This window comes from Papio anubis, unplaced genomic scaffold, assembly GCF_008728515.1.
Source record: "Papio anubis isolate 15944 unplaced genomic scaffold, Panubis1.0 scaffold194, whole genome shotgun sequence".
NCBI classification, from domain to species: Eukaryota; Metazoa; Chordata; class Mammalia; order Primates; family Cercopithecidae; genus Papio; species Papio anubis.
In genome coordinates this window covers 62,674-76,089 of record NW_022161955.1, presented here as the reverse complement: position 1 = coordinate 76,089, position 13,416 = coordinate 62,674, and the positions used below count along the sequence as shown (strand labels likewise).

The 13,416-nt window shown below is 40.5% G+C and overlaps 1 protein-coding gene across 8 annotated transcripts in view; it reads left to right on the top strand.

The window, feature by feature from the left end:
* Positions 1-13,119, top strand: part of LOC103875500 (protein FAM81A) — an 88,166-nt gene extending 75,047 nt beyond the window's left edge. For all 8 annotated transcript variants that reach the window (XM_021940616.2, XM_021940615.2, XM_021940622.2 and 5 more), the window contains 3 exons: positions 3,872-4,007; positions 6,203-6,398; positions 10,794-13,119. In XM_021940616.2, the coding sequence (XP_021796308.1) occupies positions 3,872-4,007; positions 6,203-6,398; positions 10,794-10,918 (457 nt within the window). In that variant the 3' untranslated portion in view covers positions 10,919-13,119. The remainder of the gene's footprint in view (positions 1-3,871; positions 4,008-6,202; positions 6,399-10,793) is intronic.
* Positions 13,120-13,416: the final 297 nt, after the last annotated feature.

Below are 13,416 nucleotides of genomic sequence, written 5' to 3'. Positions count from 1 at the left end.
CAAACAACTCAAAGTGTACTAACAAACTACACTAGTGGAATTTTAAAAAGACAGCCTTCATGGCTGGATGTAGTGGTAATCCCAGCACTTTGGAAGGCTGAGGCAGGCAGATCACCTGAGGTCAGGAGTTCAAGACCAGCATGGCCAACATGGTGAAACCCTGTCTCTACTAAAAATACAAAAGATTAGCCAGGTGTGGTGGTGTGTGCCTGTAGTCCCAGCTACTAGGGAGGCTGAGGCAGGAGAATCACTTCAACCTGGGAGGTGGAGGTTACAGTAAGCCAAGACTGCACCACTGCACTCTAGCCTGGACAATACAGCAAGACTCTGTCTGAAAAACAAATTAAATAAATAAATAAATAAATAAATAAATAAATAAATAAAAAGACAGCTTTCAGGGAAAGGGAAAAGAGACTGGGCACCATGTCTCACGGCTGTAATTCTAATACTTTGGGACACCTAGGCGGGTGGATCACTTGAGGTAAGGAGTTCAAGACCAGCCTGGCCAGCATGGTGAAACCCTGTCTCTACTAAAAATACGAAAGTAGCTGGAAATCACCTGAACCCAGGAGGCAGAGGTTGCAGTGAGCCGAAATCATGCCACTGCACTCCAGCCTGGGCAACAGAGTGAGACTCCATCTCAAAAAAAAAAAAAGAAAGAAAAAACAAGAAAAAGAAAAACAATAATAGTACAAAAAGAAGGTCCAAAATATAAGAAGAAAGGATGAGCAAAGACTATGATGAACATTGGGCAAATCTAAACAAACGGTAATCTTAAAGTTGAATTTGCAGAGGATCAAAACACAACTAAAATATAAGTCAATGACAACATCTAAATGAGGAGGAAGATTTCTGAAATTATTCTTAGGAGTTTTTCAGAATCAAATTAGAGACATTGAATAACTTTAGACTTTGATAAATTAAATGTATATATTAAAATTTCTATTCTAAAAGAATAAAATTGAGTGTATAATTTCCAAATGTGAGAAAAGATCCAAAGGACACAAATTCACATCAAATATGTGAAAGTGTTAGCAGGGATGTGGAGAACCGGACCTCTTTATAGTGCTCAGTAAAATGTGAAGTAGTACAACCACTCTAGAAAACAGTCTGGTGTTTTCTGGAAAAGTTGGACATGTTCAGACCCTAGAGAAACTCTTCCAAATGTGAACCAGGAGCTATGTATCAGTATTTTCATAACAGCATTATTATTATTTATTTATTTATTTTGAGACGGAGTCTCGCTCTGTTGCCAGGCTGGAGTGCAGTGTGCTCAGTCTTGGCTCACTGCAATTGCACTCCAGCTCTCGGGTTCAACAGTTCTCCTGCCTCAGCCTCCTGAGTAGCTGGGACTACAGTCACATGCCACCACGCCCAGCTAATTTTTGTATTTTTAGTAGAGATGGGGTTTCACTGTGTAAGCCAGGATGGTCTCAATCTCCTGACCTCATGATCTGCCCACCTTGGCTTCCCAAAGTGCTGGGATTACAGGCGTGAGCCACTGTGCCCGGCCCATAACAGCATTATTTTTAATAGCAAAGATGGATAAAAACAAACCAAAACAAATGTCCATTAACAGAAGACTGGATAAGCTGTGGTATATTCACAAAATTGAATATTATTCAACAATGAAAATGAGTTCACTACAGCTACAAATCAGCGTGAATGAATCTCACAAACATATGCTGAGTGAAAAAAGAAGTAGAAAACTCATATTGTAGTACTGTTCCATTTATATAAAATTAAAAAAAATGCAATGCTGGCCAGGCAAGGGGGCTCATGCTTGTAATCCCAGCACTGTGGGAGCCCAAGGCAGGCAGATCACTTGTGGTCAGGAGACCAGCCTGGCCAACATGGTGAAACCCTGTCTCTAAAAAAACACAAAAATTAGCTGGGCGTGGTGGTGCATGCCTGTAGTCCCAGCTATTCAGGAGCCTGAGGGAGGAGAGTCACTTGAACCTGAGAGGCAGAGGTTGCAGTGAGCCGAAATCACACCACTGTACTCTGTACTCCAGTCTGGGCGACAGAGCGAGACTCCGTCTCAAAAAAAAAAAAAAAAAAAAAATGCAATGCTGAAAAATATGCTGTTTTAGGATCCAAACCAATAGAATAAAATGATAAAGGACAATAAGTTCCAGTTAATGGTTACTTCTTGGGTTGTGGGGTGATTGCAGAGTACACTGGGGTCTTCTAAGGTCCTGGCCATGTTCCATGTCTTAACCTGGTGGGGGTTCACGGTTGTGTACTTAGGGTACAGGCTAGCTTCCATGCTGGCTCTCACATAACAGTGCAGAGATCAGTGGTCCGGAGGAGGCAGGCAGCACTCACAACTCAGTGTGGTTTTTCCAAGGTTCCAGTCCTTGTCGCTTCCCAGTAACCTGGGACAGGGAGAGAGTCCAGGGCAGAAGCTTTGTTTTTGAAGATATGACTGGAAAGCCATGCTTATGACTTTTATGCATCCGGAGGCTCCACCTCGCTGCAAGGGAGCCTGGAAAATGTGGTCTCTGGCTAGGCAGCTATGTACCCAGTTGACATTTGAGGGCTTCTTAATAAGGAAGAAGAAGAGAACATATTGCAGGACAAGTGGTGGCTCTACTACAATGGGTGTTCATGTTATCGTTATTTAAATCACTTGTCTACGTCGCATACATTCTTCTGTATTTTATTACATATTATAATAAAAACTAGAAAGAAGTAATTAAGAGGGAGATAGCATGTATGGACAGTTATAAGGAATTTGGGAAGGGAGAGGAATGGAAGGATGGGAGGGTTTTATTTTTTCTTTCAATTTTTCTTTTGATTTACATTAGGAAGTATCCATAGAGGGCAAGGGCAATTTGGGGAACTTTAGAGAGAAAGGGAGCCAGGTTCTAGTCCCAAGAGATAAAAGGGACTAGAAGGAAGAGCCTGGGGAAGAAGGGGACCTTAGAAGAGGAGATGAGAGACACTGTGTTCTCTGAGCCAGGAGTGTCGTGGACACTCAGAACTGCAGGGGTCTGCAGCTGGCCCAGCTCTGTGCCGCTGTGTCACCTCAGTGCCTGTGCCACCCACTCCTCGTGAGTAGGAAGCACCATCAAATGGTTTATCTGTTGTATTCCCCTGCCTTGCCGGCTTCCCAAGTTAGTGCTAAGTGCAATTCTAAGAAAAGGTAAACATGCAATTCTGATTGAGCCGAGTTTAATGCTGGCATATATACCAGAAATGCGATAGTTGGAAATTGATGTTGTATGATGTCATTAAAAAAAATTGTTAGAACCAGAAATAGCATTTGACCCAGCAATCCCATTACTGGGCATATACCCAAAGGAATATATATCATTCAGTTATAAAGATACATGCATACATATGTTTACTGAAGCACTATTCACAATAGCAAAGACATGGAATCAACCCAAATGTCCATCAATGATAGACTAGATAAAGAAAAGATGGTACTTATATACCACGGAATACTATGCAACCATAAAAAGGAATGAGATCATGCCCTTTGCAGGGACATGGATGGAGTTGGAAGCCATTATCCTCAGCAAAGTAACGCAGGAACAGAAAACCAAACACCGCATGTTCTTACTTGTAAGTGGGAGCTGAACAATGAGAACATGTGGACACAGAGAGGGGATCAACACATACTGGGGTCTGGGGACATGGGTGGGGCAAGGGAGAGCATCAGGAAAAATAGCTAATAGACGCAGGGCTTAATACCTAGGTGATGGGTTGACAGATGCAGCAAACCACCATGGCACATGTTTATCTGTGTAACAAACCTGCATATCCTGCACATGTACCCTGGAACTTAAAACAAAAAAATAAAAATAAAAAAAAAACTGTTTTACATCTAACTTGCAATTTATTTTTATTTTTATTTTTTTAGATTTAAAGGTACAGTTGAGGAACTCAGTAACCAGATATTATCTGCACGGAGTTGGTTGCAACAGGAACAAGAACGGATAGAAAAAGAGCTTTTACAGAAAATTGATCAGCTTTCCTTGATTGTGAAGGAAAACAGTGTAGGTATTGATGATTAGCAATCATTTAGTAAAGTTATTCAATGGGGGCCTACACTGTTTGAATGATAATACCTAGTAATTTATCACTGATTTATTTGGCACCACCTAAAGCTGTTCAATTGTTTCTTGCCTTAAAATCCATTGCCATAGTTCATATTGATTGTTTGTATTCTTCATAAAGAGATAGAACACTCTGAATTCTTTTGGTTAACAAAGACTAAGTAGAAAATTTCAGTACTTTCAGTTAAGATGAACTTAAGCTAAAACCTTAAGATCCAAATTGTTCATCTGTGTTTCTACATAAAACTAAGAATTACCAACTTTGTCCTTGTTTGTTTTAATTTCTTGATCTGGTTTTGCTTTTTTTTGCCTGGTGTTGAATAGATTTCTGTCTCCAGATCACGCCATTCTACTGTAGCTACATGTGAAATACCGCAGTGCAACATGTAAACAGAATCCACCATTTTTTCCCCCATTTTCCTTATCCTTCATCCCAGTCTCCTACAGAGCTAATGTTTGTAGAACTGCTCAAAAACGATATCAAGAAAGTCTTGTGCTGGGCACTGTGGCTCACACCTGTAATCTCTGCACTTTGGGAGGCCAACGCAGTTGGAGCACCTGAGATCAGGAGTTTGAGACCAGCCTGGGCAACATGGTGAAACGCCATCTCTATAAAAAACACAAAAATTAGCTGAGCATGGTGACACACGCTTGCAGTCCCAGCTACTTGGGAGGCTGAGCCCTAATCAAGCTTGAGCCCAGGAAGGTCAAGACTGCAGTGAGCTATGACTGCACCACTGCACTCCAGCCTGGGCGACAGAGTGAGACTCTATCTCAAAAAAAAAAAAAAAAAGAAAGGCTTGCATATGTAGTATTCAAAATTGTTATGCTCCCAAACCAGTACCTGGCAAGCAAATTTTCATTGGTTTTAATTGTTTAGCATGACATCTCCGTCTCCCTTTCCTTTTCTTGCACTGTTTCCGCTTGTTGGATATTGACGATTGAGCTGAAATTACTGGTGCAGTACATCTCTAACTCTCCTCTCTCCAGATGTGGAGCTGTTGAATTGCAGACTCCGCATTGAGCACCATCAAGAGAGGAGTATCATGCCATAACCCACTTACAGCTTGGAGTTTGCAGTCTTGGCCTCCAAGCTCACTGGCAGACACAGATTCCCATAAAAACCAAGCATGTGGAAAGGAAAAAGGAAAAAAGGAAAGATTTAATTTTTGTATATGATTTTATATCTATTTAAGATACTAGATATGTTCTTTTAAGTATTTCCCTGTATTTCCATCACATCTACTGATTGACTTACTTGGATTTATACTAATAATACATTAGTACTAATTTGTACTAATACATTTGTACTAATAATTAATAATTGAAATAGAAACTTATTTTTTATTTCTCCTAACAGAAGTCTGGGTGTAGGTAATGCAGGACTGACGTGATAGCTTGTCAGTCCTCAGTGACCAAGGATCCTTCTAGTTTAACTTTTTGCCAATCCTAGAGTGATCCATATCTTCATAATTCAGTATAGCTGCTAGAGCTCCAGCCATTCTGGCTGAATTCCAGAAAGGGAAGGAAGAAGGAAGGAGTAAGGATATACATCAGCTGTCTTTTAACTTTTCCTGGAAACTGCCGGATACACTTGTACTTACATCTCATTGAATGTAGTACTTTTTTTTTTTTTTTTTGAGACAGAGTCTCACTCTGTTACCCAGGCTGGAGTGCAATGGCGAGATCTTGGCTCACTGCAACCTCGCCTCCCGGGTTCAAGTGATTCTCCTGCCTCAGCCTCCCATGTAGCTGGGATTACAGCACCCACCACCATCCCTGGCTAACTTTTGTATTTTTAGTAGAGACAGGGTTTCACCATGTTGGCCAGGCTTGTCTCTAACTCCTGACCTCAAGTAATCTGCCTGCCTTGGCCTCCCAAAGTGCTGGAATTACAGGTGTGAGCCACCACACCTGGCCTGAAAATGTAGTCTTTATTTTGAATGACCTTGTACCCAGCTGAAAATCATGGATCTGTTAAGGAAGAAAGGGAGAATGGATAGTATGTTGGGCAACAAGCAGGTGTTGCAAATCTGTTTCTTGCAGATTGTTGTTAAATGATATTATGGCTGATGTGAATGCAATGCGGATTTCTTTTTGGAGTGATTAAGTGCAGTTCTTATCATGGATCTCAGGGAGCCAGTGAAAGGGATATGGAGAAGAAGCTCAGCCAGATGTCAGCCAGACTTGACAAAATAGAAGAAGGTCAAAAGAAGACTTTCGATGGTCAGAGAACAAGGCAAGAAGAGGAGAAGATGCACGGGCGAATCACCAAGCTGGAGTTACAGATGAACCAGAACATCAAGGAAATGAAAGCGGAAGTTAATGCTGGTAGGCCAAAACCAAAACAACTCACATGCATTATTTTCTGTTTGATCTAAAATCTATTAATTAGTATCCCCTGCAACTACCTATGAACCTGGCCAATGGTAATAACTGTGAAATATCCTTAGTTGATTTTCTGAGTAGCTGTGCTGTGTTGTCTAAGTAGCTACAATGCTGTATGAATTTCAGCTGTATAAAGAGCCCCCATGAGAGACAGGCAAACAAAACTGAAATTGCTTAGCCAGCAACTGAGGTACATTTTCTTTAGCATCATCTGCCAAGTCTTTTCTGTTCATAGCCAAGGTTAACATGTCTCAGAAGGAAGCACATATCTTTGAGGGGGTTTCGAGGGCTTATTTTATAGTGCTAGCAGTACAGTACCACACTGGCAATGAATGAGTTTCCTCTACTGGCAGGTCAGCACGGCCCGTCAGTTCACACTTGCTTAGAGGAGAACATTAGCGCTGATTTCAAGTTCTGAGTGCCGTCATATACAGGAGGGATTAGATTTATACTCTGAACTCAGGAATACAGAACTGTGACCACTAAGTGGAAGGTACCCGAAGACAGCTTTTAACTCAGTATGAGGCAGAAGTACCTTAAAGTTCCTGAGTCCTAAAAGATTGATGGCTTTGGGAGCTTGAGAGCTCTTTGTTATGGTAAATATTCAAGTAGAGGCTGATTGATTGTGGTCAGGAAGAAGATGTTCCTCTAGTGTGAGAAGTGGAATTAAATTCTCTCCCAGCTTCTTCCAATTGTATGATCCCATGAATTTTCTTCTGTGACATTGTTCTGTTTTGGCCACATGGAAATAAAAGTGCTAGTTATCCCAAGAATAATTTTGTTATTACCACCAAATGTTTATTATTTTATTTGTAGGAGCTATAATTAAATATATAAATTGGAGAACTTGTAAAGATAAAAATGAATTTTCTTTCTTAGTCTTTGGACTTTTAAAATATGGTATTTGAATATTTCATCGATGTTTAACTTTGCATCATTCCCTGAATGAATGTATTGTTATCTATTTAACATACCATTGAGGATGTTAATATTTAGCACCTAATATGAAAAGCCTCTGAGCCTTAAGATAAAGCCATTGTCTTTATTACAAAGACAATATATTTCTTCTTTCTTTTTTTGTTTTGGAGATAGAATCTTGCTCTGTTGCCAGCCTGGAGTGCAGTGGCGTGATCTCGGCTCACTGCAACCTCTGCCTCCAGGGTTCAAGCGCTTCTCCTGCCTCAGCCTCCTGAGTAGCTGGGATTACAGGCACCCGCCATCATGCCCAGCTAATTTTTTTTTTTTTTTTTGCTATTTTTAATAGAGACTAGGTTTCACCACGTTGGCCAGGCTGGTCTTGAACTCCCAACCTCAAATGATCCTCCCGCCTCGGCCTGCTGAAGTGCTGGGATTACAGGCAAGAGCCACCAGGCCTAGCCTCATGATGCTTTTTTACCCTTTATTATTTCCATATTTTTTGGAAATTAAAAAAAAAATGACAGAATGAGACAGGGGCTCACTCTGTTGCCTAGGCTGCAGTGAAGTGGTGTGATCGTAGCTAACTGCAACCTCTTGGGCTCAAGTGAACCCTCTGCCTCGACCTACTGAGCAGCTAGGACTTTGGGCATGTGCCACCATGCCCAGCTCATTTTTTTATTTAAAAAAAAAATTTTATTTAAGAGATGGGGCCTCAGTATGTTGCCCAGACTGGTCTGGAACTCCTGGCCTCAAGCAGTCCTCTTGCCTTGACCTGCCAAAGTGCTGGAATTACAGGTGTGAGCCACTGCGTGGTCGCCCTTTTATTATTTCAGTGTATATATCCTAAGAACAAGGATATTCCCTTATAAATAACTTCAATACAATGTATCATCAATGAAATTTTTTTAATATTCAATTTTCAATGTGCCATTGTTTCCTTTATAGCAACCCTTTTCTAGTCCAGTGTCTTTTTTTTCTAATTGCATGTTTTTTAAATAAAAAATTATTGTATATATTTAAGATATATAACAAGATGTTTATATTTTGATATACATATACGTAGTGAAATAGTTACCGTATTCAAGCAGGTTAACATATGTATCGTCTCACAGGTATTTGTGTGTGTGTGTGTGTGTGTGTGTGTGTGTGTATGGCAACAACACCCGAAAATGTACTCTTTTAGCAAAAATCCCAAATACAATACAGTATTATTGACTGTAGTCCTCATGCTATACATTAGATGTCTGGTTTTGTTCATTCTGCATATCAGCAATTTGTATCTTTTGACCTGCATCTCCCCATTTCCTCCTCTTCCTCCCTGAACCTTTGGCAACCACCATTTTATTCTCTATTCTATTTTTTTTTTTTTTCTTTGAGACAGAGTCCTGCTCTGTCACCCAGGCTGGAGTGCAGTGGCGCGATCTCGGGTCACTGTGACCTATTCTTCCCTGGTGCAAGTGATTCTCATGCCTCAGCCTCGTGGATAGCTGGGATTGTAGATGTGCACCACCATGCCTGGCTAATCTTTGTATTTTTAGTAGAGATGGGGTTTCATGGTGTTGGCCAGGCTGGTCTCGAACTCCTGACCTCAAGTAATCCACCCACCTTGGCTGGCCGGCCTGCCTTCCTGCCTGCCTGCCTGCCTTCCTTCCTTCCTTCCTTCCTTCCTTCCTTCCTTCCTTCCTTCCTTCCTTCCTTCCTTCCTTCTTTCCTTCCTTCTCTCCTTCCTCCCTCTCTCTCCTTCCTTCCTTCCTTCCTTTCTTTTTCTCTTTCTTTCCTTCCTTCCTTCTCTTTCTTTTTTTAGATTCCACATATGAGATCATGCAGTATTTTTCTTTCTGTATGTGTCTTATTTCACTTAGCATAATGTCCTCCATTTTTATCCATTTGTGACAAATGGCAGGCTCTCTTTTTTTTTTGTAGGAATGAATAATATTCATCATATGCATATATACACAACTTCTTTATTCACTAATTTTTTGGACACACTTCATTTGTTTCCGTATCTTGGCTATTGTAAATAATGGTGCAATGAACAAGGGAGTGCAGATATCTTTATGAGGTAGTAATTTAATTTCCTTTGGGAATATACCCAGTAGTGAGATTGCTGGGTCGTATGGTAGTTCTATTTTAAATTTCTTTAGTAACTTCTATACCAAGCTTGTCCAACCCACATCCTGCAGGCCACATGTGACCCAGGATGACTTTGAATGAAGCCCAACCCAAATTTGTAAACTTTCTTAAAACATTATGAGAATTTTTTGCGATTTTTTTTGTTTGTTTAGCTCATCAGCTATCATTAGTGTTAGTGTGTTTGTATTGCCCACGACAATTATTCCAGTGTGGTCCAGGAAAGCCGAAAGATTGGACAGCCCTGCCCTATACTGTTTTCCACAATGGCTGCCCCATTCTGCATTCCCACCAGCAGTGTACAAGTGTTCCCCTTTCTTCACACCCTCGCCAACACTTGTACTCTTTTGTCTTTTTGATAGTAGCCATCCTAACGGGTGTGAGGTAATAACTCATTGTGGTTTTAATTTGTATTGCCCTTATGATTAGTGATGTTGGCCCTTCGGGTTCTAATCCACAATTACGCATCGTATTTAGTTGTCATGTTTCTTTATTTAGTCTCTGTTATCTGGATCAGTTTCTCAGTGATCTTGACAGTTTTAAAGAGTACCAGCCAGCCAGCATTTTGTAGACTATCCCTCCTCAGTTTAGATTGGTTTGCTTCGTTTTTTTTTTTTTGAGATGGAGTCTTGCTCTGTCCCCCAGGCTGGAGTGCAGTAGTACAATCTTGGCTCACTGCAACCTCCGCTTCCTGGGTTCAAGCAATTCTCCTGCCTCAGCCTCCTAAGTAGCTGGGACTACAGGCATGCACCACCATACTCAGCTAATCTTTGTATTTTTAGTAGAGACGAGGTGTCGCCATGTTGGCCAGGCTGGTCTTGAACTCCTGACCTCAGGTGATCCACCCGCATTGGCCTCCCAAAGTGCTGGGATTACTGGTATGAGACACCGTACTAGGCCTGTTTGCTTCATCTTGATATGATTTAGGTTGTGCATTTGGTATTCTTTAAAAATGTCAAGAAGTGATGTCATGCTCTGCTCGGGGTATCTTTTCAGGAGTTACATGATGTTGGTTTCTCCCAGTATTGGTGACATGAGCTTTGATCACTTGGTTAAAGTGGTATGTGACAGTCTTCTCCATTGTAATAGTTACTTTTTCCTTTTTGTAAATTAAAAAGTAGTCTCTAGGGAGAAACTAGAAACTCACCTGTTCCCCATCAAACTTTTACCCCAAGGGTTTTAGCATCTATTAATAATTTTTGCCTGAATCAACCATCACTAGATGCTATAGAATTTGATATAGAATTTTTAAAAAATATTAACTCTTGTGAAATTTACCTCTCCCTCAAGGGTTTACAGCTGTCTATGAAAGCATAGGATCCCTCAGGCAAGTTCTCGAGGCCAAGATGAAGCTGGACAGGGACCAGCTACAGAAGCAAATCCAGCTGATGCAGAAACCAGAAACCCCCATGTGAAGGGAGCTGGGACAAAGTCCTAAAAGACAGTTTTGCCAGTGGGGCTAGGAGCCGGATACCTCTGTAGCCAGGCCGTCGCCACATTCGGGATTGTTCCATCCATGGCGTGCATGTGCCAAGAAATGTGTTTAATGGGTCTAAATGTTTACCTTGAGTCTTGAAAATACTCTTTCTTTAAAAGTATGAAATACAGTTTTTACCAGTTGATTTCACTTCTCTAAATTCAATGGAAATCCCCCGCCCTGGATTTTGAAAGGCTTTTATCTTCTTCATTTTACGAATGGAAAAATGACAATTTTTCTTCAATGCTTGATGCACTAATGAAGACTGTTTACTATTTTGAAAAATGTCACGGCTATTTTTTTTTTAATTAAGAAACTAATGAATCATCACAGGAATGTGTTGTTCCTCACCCTAAATTAAGAGAATGTCCCAGTAGATTAGACTTCAACCTTTGAGTCCAATTTGGATTTTCTTATTGTTGTCTATGCATTTCTTATATTGGTTATCTTCTTGTAAATCTTCTGTCTTTTGTAAGGGGAAAGGATTTAACATTTAGAATAAATTCCACCATTTATGTAATGGAAATAGTTTAAAAATTGCTAACTGCCATATGGATTGCAAATTAAATGGAGACTTATTTAGATAAAGTAAGGCTCAATATTGGCATCGACCACCTAGATATTACAGGTTTTAATATTTAAAACTATTTTTGAATTATCCACAGCCTGTATAGTGATAGCCATATATTTAATAATGGAATGGTGGTTAACAGTCTATTTACTGCACAATTAATTGTTCACTAATCAAATAGAATGTGATAATTTTTCAGACTTTATGATCTCTCTCTTTCCAAAATTGGCACAAAGTGCTAGGGTTTATATACACTTATTGTAACTGTATTTTTGTGCCTTGGTTTTATCATGTCAATGCACTGTACTCTGTAAAAGTTTTGCAGACAAAATAGAAAGTATGATAATCCGTCAGCAGTATGATGTAAAACTGGAATCCTCTGTATTTTTTAAATGTTCTAAAAATTTTATCACTGTTAAGGTATTAATCATTCAGTATTACTAATGGAATAGAAATTCATACTTTTGTATGGACAACAATTCAAATTGATATTGCATTTATAGCACTGTCAAGAAACTTTCATCTTGAGCAACTTTATAGATGATGGGTGTTTTATTTTCAATCGCCATATGTGATCAGTCATTGGAAATTGGCCCCAGTGCTGTTTGTTCATCTCTGTATGTAAAAACTGACAGTGAGACACACTGATCTGAACTGTGAGGGTGCCCCAGGAAAAAGAAAAATAGGAATACTTTAACAATTAAAAAGAAAAAAAAATGTTTTTTGTTTGCCAAGGACTCAGGAAAATAAAAAGCATTTTCTATTTTTAGGATAAATCACAAATGCAGTATCTAACTGGCTATTACTGTTTACCCATATAAAATATGCTGCTAAAGTACATATTTTGCTCTCAATGGCTTGACAATTTTTTTTCAAATTTGGACGTGAGAGGTTATATAGGGACTCTATTATCCAACACATATTTTCTTATTTTGCCACAAATTTCCACTTAACAAAGGAAAAAAAGAGGCGATTGCTGTTTTGCAATCAGAAAGTGAATTTCTTCTGTGGTAGCGTACACATGTTTCATGTGGTTCTCCACGTTTAAGCACAAACCACAGCACAGGAAGCCACAGCCCCTCCAGCATCTCTGTGCTCTGGGGTCTTTGAGAAGAAGGAATCAGAACATCGACACCTGGGAAGAGGGAGGCGGGAGCACCAGCTGGACTCTGGCCAAGGGGTGACGTAAGCAGGTGACACTGGGCTGTCAGCTGAGCTTCTCAGGTGCTTCTGACATTGCCAGCCCCTTGAGATGAGCCACCGCAGGCGTGCTCCACCTCGGCTACACGTTGGAATCATCTGGAGGAGTTGGGAAACCTACTGATGTCCCCCTGTGCTTCCTAGACCGATTAAGTCAGAACCTCTGGGAGGTGGGTCGCAAGCATCAGTGCGTGCCTGAGGCCTCCGCGTGTTTGGGTGTGCGACCGAGGTGGTGAGCTGCCGAGCCACAGTGCAGTACTCTTCTCACCAAAGCTCAAATGAGAATCAGCTTCCATGTTCTTTCCTTTACCAGAAATTTGCAATAAAAAGAAAAAACTTTCAAATAAATGTGGTATATGATTTTTAAATGGAAAAGTCTTTTAGTGTTGAGCTGAAGACTTAATTAGGTAAAATGCCATAGGAAATATTTGTGTTTGCTCTCTGTGGAAACGCTTTGATGGTTGAAGTAAGGTGCTCAAGTCCTGGCAGCCCCTCTGAGGACTGGAATGTCGTTGGGAGCTGCTGGTCTGTGGGCTTTGAGGCTGTGGGGACTTCTCTGCAGCCTTCTTGTCTCTGGCAGTTCTCGGGTGTGTGCTGTATCCCTTGTGTGTGTCAACTCTTTTCATTTTAACTAGTTGAGTTCAATACCATTTCCCCATTTTATA